Source organism: Aythya fuligula, chromosome 2 (assembly GCF_009819795.1).
Source record: "Aythya fuligula isolate bAytFul2 chromosome 2, bAytFul2.pri, whole genome shotgun sequence".
NCBI lineage: Eukaryota > Metazoa > Chordata > Aves > Anseriformes > Anatidae > Aythya > Aythya fuligula.
The window spans coordinates 40,222,287-40,235,689 of record NC_045560.1 but is presented as its reverse complement, the minus strand read 5'-3'; the positions used below and the strand labels follow the sequence as shown (position 1 = coordinate 40,235,689).

Genomic DNA, 13,403 nt, shown 5'->3' with positions numbered 1-13,403 from the left:
GAACAGTATAATTCTCAACACATGAAATGCCTCTATGCCCCTGAACAACGCTCTTCTACCCATAAGGTGTTGTCAGTATGTAACTGAAAAGAGCAAAGATTTAGGCCAACATAAACAGCAATCCTGATCCAAGCCTCTTCCCTCTGCATGCATAATTAGGAGATATTCCAAGACATATTTTCCTGAGAAATACTAAAAGGATGACAGTTCACAAATGTTTTTCCTGCTGTTATAATAATCCCCACAGTCATGGGTTCATGTTGTGGGGACTTGGTCCATTGATAGGAACAAAATCTCATAACATTTTTATCACCTCTTTATGGCCAAGCAAATTAATTCTCTTTTAATGCTTATCTATGCATAATTTTCATAATGTGCTGCTGCATTGCTTGCATTTATGTATGATTAATTTCACTTTCATATGTTACGTCCACAGAGTTTAAAACATACAGGTGTGCATGTCTGCAAATACATAAAGACCAGATGTGCAACAAGTCTGTAGTTTCCTGACTGTACAGAGTCCCTAGAGGCACTTGAGATACCAATATCTCCCCTAGGAGTACTGAAAAAACTGCTGCTTGTGTGCCTGCATCTTTAGGTGCATAAATTTCTTCAACATATTGGTGCTGTGTGTCCAGCTCATAAGGTGAGAAACTGTATGTGAATAAAACCATAGAATAGCAATTAGTGCAGTATACATACATGTAGTATATATACTATAGTATGGTAGAGACAGCACAGCACAATATCTTTTAAAAGGTACGAAAGAGAAAGCAATGATAGACTAGAATTTGTAAATACCAGCTCCAGGACATACGATACAATCAGTCCACACATGGACAAATTACTTCAATAGATATTCATCAGGTTCAATGGAAATGGCATGGGAATTTGAAGTATTTGAAGACAAATAGGTACTTACTGGCAAAAAGAGCCAGAAAGAGCCACGAGCTTTGCTCATATGAATGAAATAGATGTTGATGCGTTTTTCCCAAGGCAATCCTGACTTGGATGTTGTCATTCTGCAGTCACAGAGAGCTGAACTAAAATGATCACTTTTGTGTTTCATTTTCTTTTCATGCTATGTCAGGACAACTTACTAGGATGGCCTTTACGTGAAAGTCAGCCACGTGTACCCATCCACTCTGCTTATAATCCAGTAGTGCCAATATAGCGGAGACCACACTTGACCTTTGTGTTTGTTAAGGAAAAGCCTCAGGAGTGAGCTAAATCCATTTGGAGACATCCCAAGGTAGAGATTTTAAAAAGGACAGAAAGGTTACATCGCAACTTAGAATCACATAATAACATTACTCCATGAGGTGATTCCTAACTGTTCTAACTTTTGTTTGCCATCTCTTATTTGTTGCCATGTTTGAGTGACAAGGCATAGATTTTGTGCTGCTCAAGATACAAAAAGATCATTTTCCATTGTGCTGAAACAGCCAAGAAACCATCCCATTTCCTGACAGTATACAAACTCTGAAGAAAAGGGAAAAATAGCTCCAAGCTGAAGAATATAAATAATCTCAGACAACAGAGCAATTTCATTGTTTACACAACCCTCTGCTGCTTACAAACGGGATATATGGAAAAACGAGGTTATTTTGTTGTAAATCTGATAGTACTGTACTATGACAGCGCAACTGGTAGCCTGTGGGTGCCAGAGAAGAATCAAAGCACCAGTGGTTAGCCAGCCTAATAAAATTGACCAAATTAAATATTATTTTGCCAATTTCTAAGAATTTCATTCATTATTCAGAATATTCATCACACTTGACTGATGTACTCAAACATGTTTTGGATTATTGCACAAGGAGTATTTATGATTTTCCTGTTTTCTGTATGTCTTGACAAAAATATTCTAAAAGAAAATGACTTTCCATTACAAAGAAGTGGAAAATATATTTGGGTACAGGGAAGACTAGAAATCCTTTTAATTACCTGAACAAAGCTGTTAAGCTGCTAAATGGGAAGGAGGAAAAAATCAGATTTGATTCTGAAGTAAAGATTTTTGATAGTAGCAAAATGTGCAGATTATGCCTTTAAGGGAAAATATTACAGGAATGAGGAAAATGAGAAGTGGCTCATCCCTTAAACTTGCTGTCATCCAGAGTTTCTAAACTCACTTCACAACTTGGGGTGAGGGGAAAAGAAGGAATGATAATTGGAAAGCCTAAAAAATTGTAGAAGGAACATCTGACATGAACCGGCACTGACAGAAAGCAGCCTCTGCTATGGAGAAGCACCAGATGAGGACAAATATCATGCGTGCTTCCTCTTAGGTCTAGATGTATAGAAGAAGAGAAGAAAGAACAGAGAACTCTGGCCTGCCGAGGGGCATGGACCTGTTCCTCATTACCCAGGGCTGGGTAGCTATTTTAGAGTTAGGACATGGAAGCCAAACAGCAGAGTTGTGACCACAAGTCAGCCAAATCCTCACTTGGAGCCAAACACTCCAGCATGGAACAGATTTTGGTTTTACAGCTATGTTACATTTTCCTTTATTAAGCTGCCTTAGATTTATTTTTAAACTTTTTTTTTTTTTTCTTCCTTTTTTGGACAGGCTAGTGCTTTCAGGTCTCTCAGTAATTCTGGAAATAGATCTTTTTATTGATACAGTGGATACCTATTAGCCTGTTAAAATGCATGGTGGTATGGCTGGAGCTTATCAGCTGAGAAAACAGCTGTTCCTGTGTTCTTGTGGAATCTAAAGCACTGACAGATGCTCACTTTATAAGTGGCCACAGTGGTTTTGGATGTTACTGCCCCTGTACCAGGGGTGATCACCCTAAAGCAGCATCAGAAGGGAACATGTCCAGGGGCATCAAGTCGAAGGCTGGCAGCCAAGCCCAACATCTCAGCGGATGGGTTTTCCTGAGAGGGTTCACATGAACCCACTTCTCCATGCTGGAGATGGGACAAGGCCCAGTTCACGGGTGCTGCGGGTGGCAGTGAGGGACCTCCTCAATCAGCTGATCCACATGGGCCAGTGCCAACATACCCCCATATACTACGAGGTAGTGAGGAAGGAATTGTTACAATCACTTAGGTGAGGCTTGGTTTTCCCAAACCCTACCACAAATTCAGAACGTAAGCTCCCAGAACTACCTAGAAGCAAGTTTGTCCGCAGGCACCGGGCCCAGTGCTAGGCACACAGCCATGCATCATGGCTAGAGCCCTCCCAGCAGTGAGCTCTGGGGCGGCTGCTGATGGTAAGCCTGCCGAGGGATGGTGCCGTGGCACTGCAGCATGACACTAGGCTCCTTCTCAAAGAGCACACTGCTGGCTGGGAGGGAGGAATGGCTGGGAAATCAGGGCAGTATGCTAAAACGAGTCTTCCCTTTACACCTCGCCTGACTTAACTCTCCCCACCTACTAGGGTTTTGCAAAGCTCCTGGAGACAGCAGCAATTCCAGCAGCTTTGTAGCAGGGCAAATACCACTCAGGCTTTTAGGGCTTTTATTGCTTATGTTGAAAAGTCACTTTCCAAAGTGCTGTTTCTGATCCCATTGAGGATCAAAGATATACATTAAATTACACTATTGAATCCTTTTCTGCAAAGGATGACAGAGCTGGGATTTTATACTCCCAGCAGTAAGAGCATAGAGACTTGCAAACCTTTAAGAAAGCAACAATGAATAAAAAATATGAAGAAAAAATATTGTAATAACAGTATCCCATCTCTTAATTCCAGCACCCTCATGCAGGTGGAGGTAAGGGTACGAGTATTTTCTTCGGCCGAAAACACTTAGGCAAACCTAAATCACGCCAAACCATGTGAATAACTTGTAATAGCAACAGAAGAGCAATGATAATATGTTATCAGTAACTGCCAACTATATCGACTCTGTGGTGAAAAAAATGAAGTTTCTGGGAAAGATAAAGGCAAACCATGAGGATGACTAATATAAAGAAAGCTTGAAAGCATGTCTCATGTCCCTTAGTGAGATGACTAAAATCCCTATAACCTTAGGATGTCATTTGACTTTGTTTATCTGTACCTAGATAAATGCAAGTCATTAAAATGCACAGCCATGTTACTTAGTGTGGATTAACAAAGTATGAAACCATCTAGTAAAGTCATGATTCATGGCAGTACTTGTAAAAAACAGCATGCATACTTCTAACTGAGGTATTATATTTGAGTGCCACACATGCATCACAAAGTTTTTTAACATAAACAGTCTACTTTTCAGACATGCTGAGCAACTGAACTCCTATAAAAATTGATGGGACTCACATCAAAGTAATGCAGCGATATCCATCCAGCTCATTTACTTTTATGCATGCTCTCACTGCTAAGGACACGCACATGCTTCCATCTGAAACTATGTTCACAGCAAACTTTAAATATATGACTGAACAAACTGCTTCACACTTTCTGTGGTGCTTAAAGGATAACAAGAGATAAGCAGCTTTACACTGCTAATATAATATGCCACTGCAGGATCTAAAAGCAGAGTCACAACAACTAACCTGGCTAGTGTTGATCCAGGTTAAGCAGTTACTGCTGTCACTTGTTTGCTCATTTTCTTTGCCAGAGGTCAATGCAGTATTCTTATAAAAGCTTTATTTTCCTTCCTTCCTTCCTTCCTTCCTTCCTTCCTTCCTTCCTTCCTTCCTTCCTTCCTTCCTTCCTTCCTTCCTTCCTTCCTTCCTTCCTTCCTTCCTTCCTTCCTTCCTTCCTTCCTTCCTTCCTTCCTTCCTTCCTTCCTCCCTCCCTTCCTCCCTCCCTCCCTCCCTCCCTCCCTCCCTCCCTCCCTCTCCCCTTTCCCCTTTCCCCTTTCCCCTTTCCCCTTCCCCTTCCCCTTCCCCTTCCCCTTCCCCTTTCTGAATCACTTAATTGAATTGGGTTAGAAAGCAGACAAATGGTGTAAATGACAGGGCTAAGAAAGAATCAGCCTTTGGCAGGGCTGTGAGTGAGACAGGAACATCCAACTGGGATCAGTAAATTTTTCAGTCCGGATGGTGGTGACCACCAGCAGGTTAGCCTGTCTAGCCGTGCCTCATGCACTGATGAACTCCCCACAAATCAGCCATGTTCAGGAAGGATGACTTCAGCCTGATGCAGGGGCAGAAGAGGGCAACAAAGGTGATAAGGGGAATGGAAAGGTTGTCTTGTGGGTGGAAGTGAATATACACAGGCCTGGTTAGTGTGCAGCAAATAAAGACAAGAGGAAAGAGGGTGGATCTTCATTAATACACCATGAATAAAAAACAGCAAGAGCAAATAGTCATTTAAGCTATAGGATAAAAGTTGCTGAAAAACAAGTTAGTATAAAATTCCCATGCATCGGTTTAGGCTAGAAATTTGGCACAGGTTTCTGAAGAGTGAAGAAAGTGAAGCTCATACAGCCTCTCAGTAGTTAGTTGTGTTTCAGTAGCCAGCCAAGTGTTCAGTGGAACCAGACACACTTTGGGGAAAAAAAACCGCCATGGCTGTGTATAGCCTCAGGCCGTCCCTTCCCACCCTCTGTCCTGCAGCACCGCACAAATCCCCATCTGGAAGGTGGTGCCCATCAGTGCCCAAATGAGATCATGGGGCACAGTCTGTCCCTCAGGGACCAGGGGCAGCAGCAAGACCAAGGCATCAGGTCCAGTTTTCCTGGTAGGGAATGCCAGTGGAGCAATCAAGGGATAGAGATCTTACTGGCTGTAGAACTGTTGTGTGGAAAAAATGGTACTTAACTACAGGTAAACAATGATAAAAAAAGTGAGGGAGATTTAGCAGGTTTTGCTTTAATGTCCTAATCAAGGCTTAGCTATGTGTTATTAAGCAGACATGGCTTGACGTTAGACTGTTCAGACATCAGGGACAACCAGGAAAGCAAAGTTCAGATTTTGCATGTGTGAAAAAGGAGGCCATGTGAAGGAAAAAGTTCCAGGGCAGTCTCGTCACTGTTTCAGTTCATTTCTTCTGAAGCAAATGAGAATTTTCCATAAGACTTGAGAACCTTTGGCAGGGCTGAGATGAGAATGACCAACAGAGAGCAGTAAACATTTTAACCCAGCTCATCATCATCAGCTGTCTAAATATAAAAATAATTAATTTCTTTCAATCTCTGTAAAAATACAAAACCTCAGGGGCCATCCACACTTGAAAGCTATTTTGGATTAAGGTAGTATGGGAATTTATACTCCCAGGGCTACATTTCCCATACTTAATGTACAGTTGACTTTTACCCCATGTAAGACAGTTTTTCCTCACAATATATTTTCAAAAGAGGGAGTGTCCACACATGGAGTTACTTTGCAATAACTAACATGTAGGCAAGCCCTAGCAGCTAACACTGGAAGTAAATACATTCATCACTCGAGCACACAGCCTACGAGCACTTACTCACACACACAGTTTTATGTAGATGAATGCATCTACCAGGTTTTGTAGGGTTGCTCGTGCACATGCCAAAATGTTTACAGGACTAGGGACCTGCTTTGAAGAAGAGATATGTGCTGTGTCCCAGAGTACCACCTTAAAGAGAAGCAGTAATCCCCAGACTGAATGCTAGTGCATCCCATCATTTCTCCCATCTCTCTGATACCATTCCAGTTGGCTCTCCTGCGCTGACAGATAATTCACACATGTTCACTTACACACAAATACTACGGCACCCTTTCCCCCTGCAAAAAAAGTCAGCCAGCTGTTACAAAATTCAGACATTTCATTAACACAGTTTACCATCTGATGCTGCCAAGCAAAATAGAGACAATTAATAACAATCAGGACTGAAGGGTCTGAGACAGCTTATGAGTAAAGGATTGTATGAGTTGTTTAAAATGGACAAACTAGCTCCTGCTTTGAGTGATATGGAACAAAAGGTGGTGATGTATAACCAGGGAGGAAAGAGACTCTCTCCGTGTCTTTTGTAGATGGCTGTGTGAATGACAGAAGCGGCAGGAGCAAATACCTCTTTTCATTTGCTCAGCCTGCTGGAGAAGAATAGCAGTGCTTGCCAACGAAGCTGCAGCTGTGCTCTGGCTCAGTTTAATCACTGTGTATGACTGAGGGTTAATTAGCTGCCATTCTTACTGCTATTTGTTGTTCTAATGAAGATTTGCATAAATGTAAGGCTGGGGGTAACTGATACTTGATTCTTCCCTTCAGAGGGGCTGGGGGTGGAAAACTCACCCATCCCAAGTGTTTATGTTTGTGGGAGATTCAGTGTTGCCTTTCCATTTGACCTGATCTACTTCTGTCTGATGAATAGTGAACAAAGAGTTCAAAGTTGCTTATCAAATCGAGATCCCTGTTCGGTTGCTGCCTTTAAAAAGGAGCCAACTAGTTTGATGAAGAGAGGACTCGGGGATTAGAAAATTACTTCCAGCTGACAGAGAGCAAAATGCATACATACACACACACACACACACACACACACATATATATAAAATAATACACATAAGTATACGGTATATATCTCAGTGATATATATAGATACATATCCCTATCTTTCTCTATATCTATCTATCTATCTATCTATCTATCTATCTATCTATCTATCTATCATATTCAATCTGGATGGCAAGGAACATCTATTCCAATGATTTGTTAATGATAAAATTTCATCTGAAATGAGCGGGACAAGCAGTACAACCAGAACAGGCTGTAGCATGTTAGGCAATACACTGAAAGGTAAGAAGCCTTGTGTTGTAGATCGCTAAAATTCAAAGTTCACTTTTTAATAAAAACAACATCTAAAACAGGGCAAGTCATCTCAAAGGAAGGCAAATATGACTCAGCAGTTCACAGCTACCGCCATCATCTCCTCATACGAAGGGAACTCACAATACAAGTAAAGAAATTAGAGTCATTCCTCAAAAAACATAGCAAATTTTTAACAGGGCACAGTAACAAAATCCACAACCACTTTGTATTTAAAGAGAATGTTTAAATTGAAAATGAAATGTCATCAAATTGTTTGACTTACTACAGTCATGACTGCTCACAGCTACTAACTGAAAGAAACTGAAGAGTAACTTCCCATTTTTAGTACATATTGCATATGATAGTATCATATGGGTAACAGTTTTCAGTGTTCCTCTGACCTACTTGCTCACTGTTGTGCCAACAACATCTGTAAACTAGTCTAAGGAGAGGAAAAACACTGAGAGGGCAGAGATAGTAAATTTCCCAACTTCAAATCATTGCTTGAAACGGTATGTATGCTGCCTGTATGCATGCCTATAAAGAAAGGCAAGCACAACTGAGTGCACATCTACTTCCAGTTCCTCACTCCCCAACACAGGTCTGCTGTTAAATCCTGAAATGGACGTATTTGCTGATAGACAGCTACTGATTTTACAGCGGTGTCTTTGAAGCTCTTTACCTGGACCCTAACACAGCTGAGCAAACATCCATTTGCTTTTCTTTAAGCTTATGTCAGCAATCCACCTGCTTTTGTACAGGCACCTCTGCATCGGTTGGAGTGGCACTGCAAGAAGTCAATCTTCCCGAGAGGTAAACAGAGAACACCCAGCACTCCTGAAATAAACGTGCCTGGAATGAGACTGCAGGGATCCTCTACAGCTCCAGCTCTTAGCTGGGGGAACACAGCAGTTTCTAATGCTACATGCAATAACAAACCCACATGAAAAAAAAGCGCAGCCAATTGCAACTGAAAGTCCACTTTCACCTTATCTGGAGCTTTGAAATAACTCAGTCTCCTGTTACAGCCTTTGACTTGGCACCTGACTGCACAGGAATCTCACATTCTGGTCTTTGAAAAGCATTTTTGTTTTTCAGACTTTTGGCTGGGGAGAAAAGTTTAGAAACAGGAAACCTAAAGTTTTAAAACCTAGATGGCAAATTAATAATAATAAAACAAAACTAAGTCTACGATAAAAACCAAACCAAACCAAAACCACAAGAACACTCAAGATATGCAAACAATTGCTTAGTTTTTCTTCAAATGATTCTTTAGTAATTTCTATATATTACAATTTTCCATGGCTACAGTCAGAACCATTCATTGGCAAACAGGGTAAGAGAAAGTGCAAATTACAGATCTACTGGTCAACTGCAGAAAACAAATCTAAAAGAGCTGAGGGAAGAGGTTAAGTACTATGCTACTTAATATGAATGACAGCTTGCTTTGAATACTCATACTGGCTGTCCAGGATATTGAATAAACTTCATTTAAATTAATTTTCATTATTTGTAGAGTCTGTGTTAGACATCTATCATCGTCAGTACTATTAATATTCTTTTCAGAGAACATGTTATCAGCATATTTAAACGAAAGCTTTCCTTTTCAATATTTATTAACACATTAATATTTCTTGGTACTAATATCCTGCTTGTAATATCCAAATTAGTGCCTACTATAAGGTATTTTCCACTGATTAAACTTCAGAATTAACAGATTTTTATTTTCAACTACTAAAAATGCACGAGATCCTAAAACTGTGTTTTCTTTCTTTACTATGCCTCAATTTAAATGAATTTAAAACTTATTTTTTTGTCTCTTTTTTTTTAGTACATAGCAATAGAACAGCGCACCAACCATATCCCAGTAGTTGACAGAATACAAATCATGACTGAACACAAACGTGAAAGTTAATTTGTCTTACCTGGGTTGCAGTCTGTGAGGAGGGAGCAGATGGAGAGGAGAACTTTAGAAATGGTTAATGCTGGACTCCAGTTGTCTTTTAAAATGTCCAGGCAGATGACGCCTTGGCTGTTAATGTTACAGTGATAGATCCTTGTCCGAAACGTTACCTAGAAAAGATAGTGTGTCTAAGTGTACAAGCCAATAATTACATGATTATTAAGCAATAAAAAAAAAAATAAAAATTACACAAAAGACCATTTTGCTTTCCTGGTTGAACTTACACTATTCTGCCAGTTAAAGATTGAGCAAAATAGGGATATTCATTACAAAATAAAAGTCTGTCTCTTCCAATTGTGGCCAGCAATGGAACCGCTTTCTGAAATGTAAGAATGGGACTAGTTTCCAAGTTTCACTAGCTTCCTCTTGCCTTGGTCCCACTTATCTCATTATTCTTGCATGGGAACAAAAAGCCTATTCTTCATTTCCAAATTTAAGTCACAGTTGAATTGGTATAATTGCTTACAAATACCTTTGTGTTTGTGTGTGTGTTTTATTTTTAGCAGGGGGGCTGCAGGGGTAGCCTCTGTGAGCAGAGTCCAGTGGCTGCCCCATGTCAGATCAGAGCTCCAGCCAGCTCCAAAAGGGACCCGCTGCTGGCCAGAGCCAAGCCATGAGCAATGCTCGCTGGGCATCGCTCATGGGAGAGCAGACTGACGGAAGTAAGAGAAGGCTCCCCTCAAGCAGTCCCCACTCCCTGTTCCCCTGTGCTGCTTGGGGGGAAGACGTAGAAGAGGGTGGATGGGGGGAAGGTGTTTTTATCTTGCTTTTAGTTTCTCACTGATCTAGTCTGTTAGAAATAGGCAATAAATTATATTAATCTTCCTATGCTGAGTCTGTTTTGCCTGTGCCTATAGCAGGTGAGTGGTCTCCTTGTCTTTATCTCAACCCTTGAGCCCTTTCCATCATATTTTCTCCCCCTCTTCCTTTGAGGAGGAGTGGTTGTGGTGGAGTTAATTGCCCATCAGGGTGAAAACAACACAGTACCTATTTTGTATTCCCTCCCAGGTGATCCTGTATCTATCGCACTGAGGAGGAGATAATTTCTTTTAGTCTAGAATGATGTGCTTCTGCATACAGACTTTTTATTTTAAAACAATTTCAGCTATTAAAGTCCTCTGTGTAGTTCAGAATAAGTACTGAGGCTACTTGATAGGAAGGGACAATACAACCACTCCCTTGGGATCTCCATCAAAGATTAATTTCTCCACCATTTCTACACAAATGACAAGTTAAACTAGATAGGTTTAATGACATGTTCATAACATCTAAAATTAAGATGTATCATTTTGGTGGTCTACCTCATCAGCCAATAGACAGGCAAGAGGGGAATGAGACAACTGCAGGAAAAGCACACCTCTAATCTCAGAAACCTGTATTCTTCACCAGAATTCACTAGTGCTATTAACTGGGAGTACTTATGAACCTATCACTACTCTACTCATGCAGACAAACCTGCGTCTGAATAGAACTGGAAGCTGATGGCAGGCCTGTCCCTGTTCTGGCTTAATTCAATACCAGAATTCCCAGTGATTTCAGGACTAAGATTGGGGCACTCACCAAGAGGCAGAACAGAGGACACAAGTGAAATAACATGGTGCCTATTCTACCTCTATTAAGAAAAAAAATCACTATCTAACATGGAGCAATTCTGCCCCTTTTGATTAAGTCAAGATGCTTTGACAAAATAATGGAAAGAAAAGGTCGTAGATTTCTGATATTACAGTGTTACATTCAAGAAGAAATACTTATTCTCGTAAGTACTTTTCCACATAAATCTGGGAAAGCATTCCTGGAGTGCAGTGTCATGGACCAGTGAGTTATGTGACAAAGATCCCAACAAAGAAATCTTACCAGTTTTTACATGCAGCTATGTCTAAAGGTATTGCCAACTGATAGGCCACTTGAATAGTTTGCCGCTCTGTACTCTACATATTCATAACTTCTTTCTTTTTTTCCCCTAATGTCATGGTTTCACTTATTCTTTTCCAGCCTAAGTGCTTCACTTCCAATACCTTTATGAGAATTTTAAATATCTCTGGCACAATGAGCTCAATTCATCCAAACACTATAGCCAGACAATCTTTATTTTATTTTTTTTTCTCCCATAAGAACTCCAAGCACATACAGCATTTGGAGTGAAAAGTCTTCTGTCAGATCAAGAAAGCAGTGTTCAGTGATAAAATTAAATGTTCATCTACAAAGAGAAGTAACTGTGAATAAAGAAGGTTACAAATACACAGAAGTGGCAAACTGCCTTACACTAAGTGTGTTAAAAGTGTTCACAAAAGGAGCTGGTGTGGAGGAGCATCCTGTAAATAGTAGGTCAGTGTTCATTAGGTCCCCAGACAGATTAAGGCACTATTAATACCTGATATAACACTGAATCAGGGAATATTTCACAGCAGGCTGTCCCAAGACTCAGGCAAACACTTCAGCATTGGCTTAATTGTAAGTATTAAGTTCTTACTTCTTAGTCTCTAGTTGGAATAAAATTTTTGCTTAATTATTTTTCCTAAAAAAACATGCTTTCCTAAGCTTCCATGAATAAAAATTTAAGGACTTTATTCAGCAATATCTGAGTAAAGTTTGCATAGATTAAATTATACCTTCCAACTTATTTTAAGACAGGGGTCAGTCTAAGCTTGTAGCCTACTTAATGACATCAACTTGAGCCTGTATCTTAATGTGTAACTTTTGTTGTCAGCTTAGAGGACAGACACATTGCCACATATTCCCTTTGAAGCATCCAAGAAGGGACACTGGGAATTTGGCAGGACTTGGAGAGCCACTGGAATGAATGGAGGTAGTTCACGTCTTACATAAACTGTTCAACACTCCATTGTCATCTTAGGCTATTAGTGGATAAATGTAGGTGGGATTACATCTGTTTGTAGTTGCAAGGCTATTTTTTGCAAATACTTAGAACTGAACTGTAGTTTTTTTCACTATGAGTATATCTTAAACCATGACTTTGAGGAGGGCACCCAGTCACAAGATAAGGATCACTTCTGATCCTTGACAGGTATGTCACCCACTTGCCAAACATGCCAGCACATTTGACAATGTCTGTACAAATACTCTGAGACATTTTAACCACAAAAAAAAAAATTGAAGTTTTCAGAATTTCAGAACAAGCTGCATGAATGACACACCGGGAACTGTGGATGGGTAGTGGGAGGTGACGTTGCCCCTAGATGCTGCAGAGCTTGCAATGGCTGGCAGTGGCACATGCCACCCAGGCCTCCTCAGTCAGTGTGAAGAGACAAACACAGAAAAGATAAACGCAAGTGGTAGAGCTAGGACTGGCCCACTGATATCCTGAGGCAAACTGGGAAATGCCTGCCCTCTCCCCGTTTTGTGGAGAGTTGGTGGCTTTGATGGAGTTGGCATGTCAGGAAGCAGGTGGCTCCCCACTCTGACTCCTCAGCAACTGGGGCAGCTCAGAGGAAAACAAAACCTTCATTTACCTTGCAAGCTCTGGCCTGGGGATAATTACACAACCCCTAGATCTGTTCAATTTCATAATGAAATTGCAATGAACTTAGGAGCTATCGTTAAAAGGGACAAGGTGAGAAGCCCCATCCCATTTTCATATGCCAGAGAAATGTAAATAACACGCAAGAGAGCTGGGATGACATATTGCTTTCCTCATCCGGGTATTGCCTCAAATTGCATCTAATGTGGGAAACGCTGACATGGACGCTGTGTTTGCCATATGCACATTTTAAAGTTATGCAGGGTCATCTCTGTTATGTATGTAGAGAGAAGTCAAGTGATAACACTGTTCCAGGC

At 40.6% G+C, this 13,403-nt stretch overlaps 1 protein-coding gene across 1 annotated transcript in view; it reads right to left on the bottom strand.

Moving 5' to 3' along the window:
• LOC116485802 (ubiquitin-conjugating enzyme E2 E2) overlaps positions 1–13,403 on the bottom strand; it is a 210,595-nt gene that overhangs the window by 15,122 nt on the left and 182,070 nt on the right. The window contains exon 5 of the mRNA XM_032181444.1: positions 9,571–9,718. Coding sequence (XP_032037335.1) covers positions 9,571–9,718 — 148 coding nt within the window. The remainder of the gene's footprint in view (positions 1–9,570; positions 9,719–13,403) is intronic.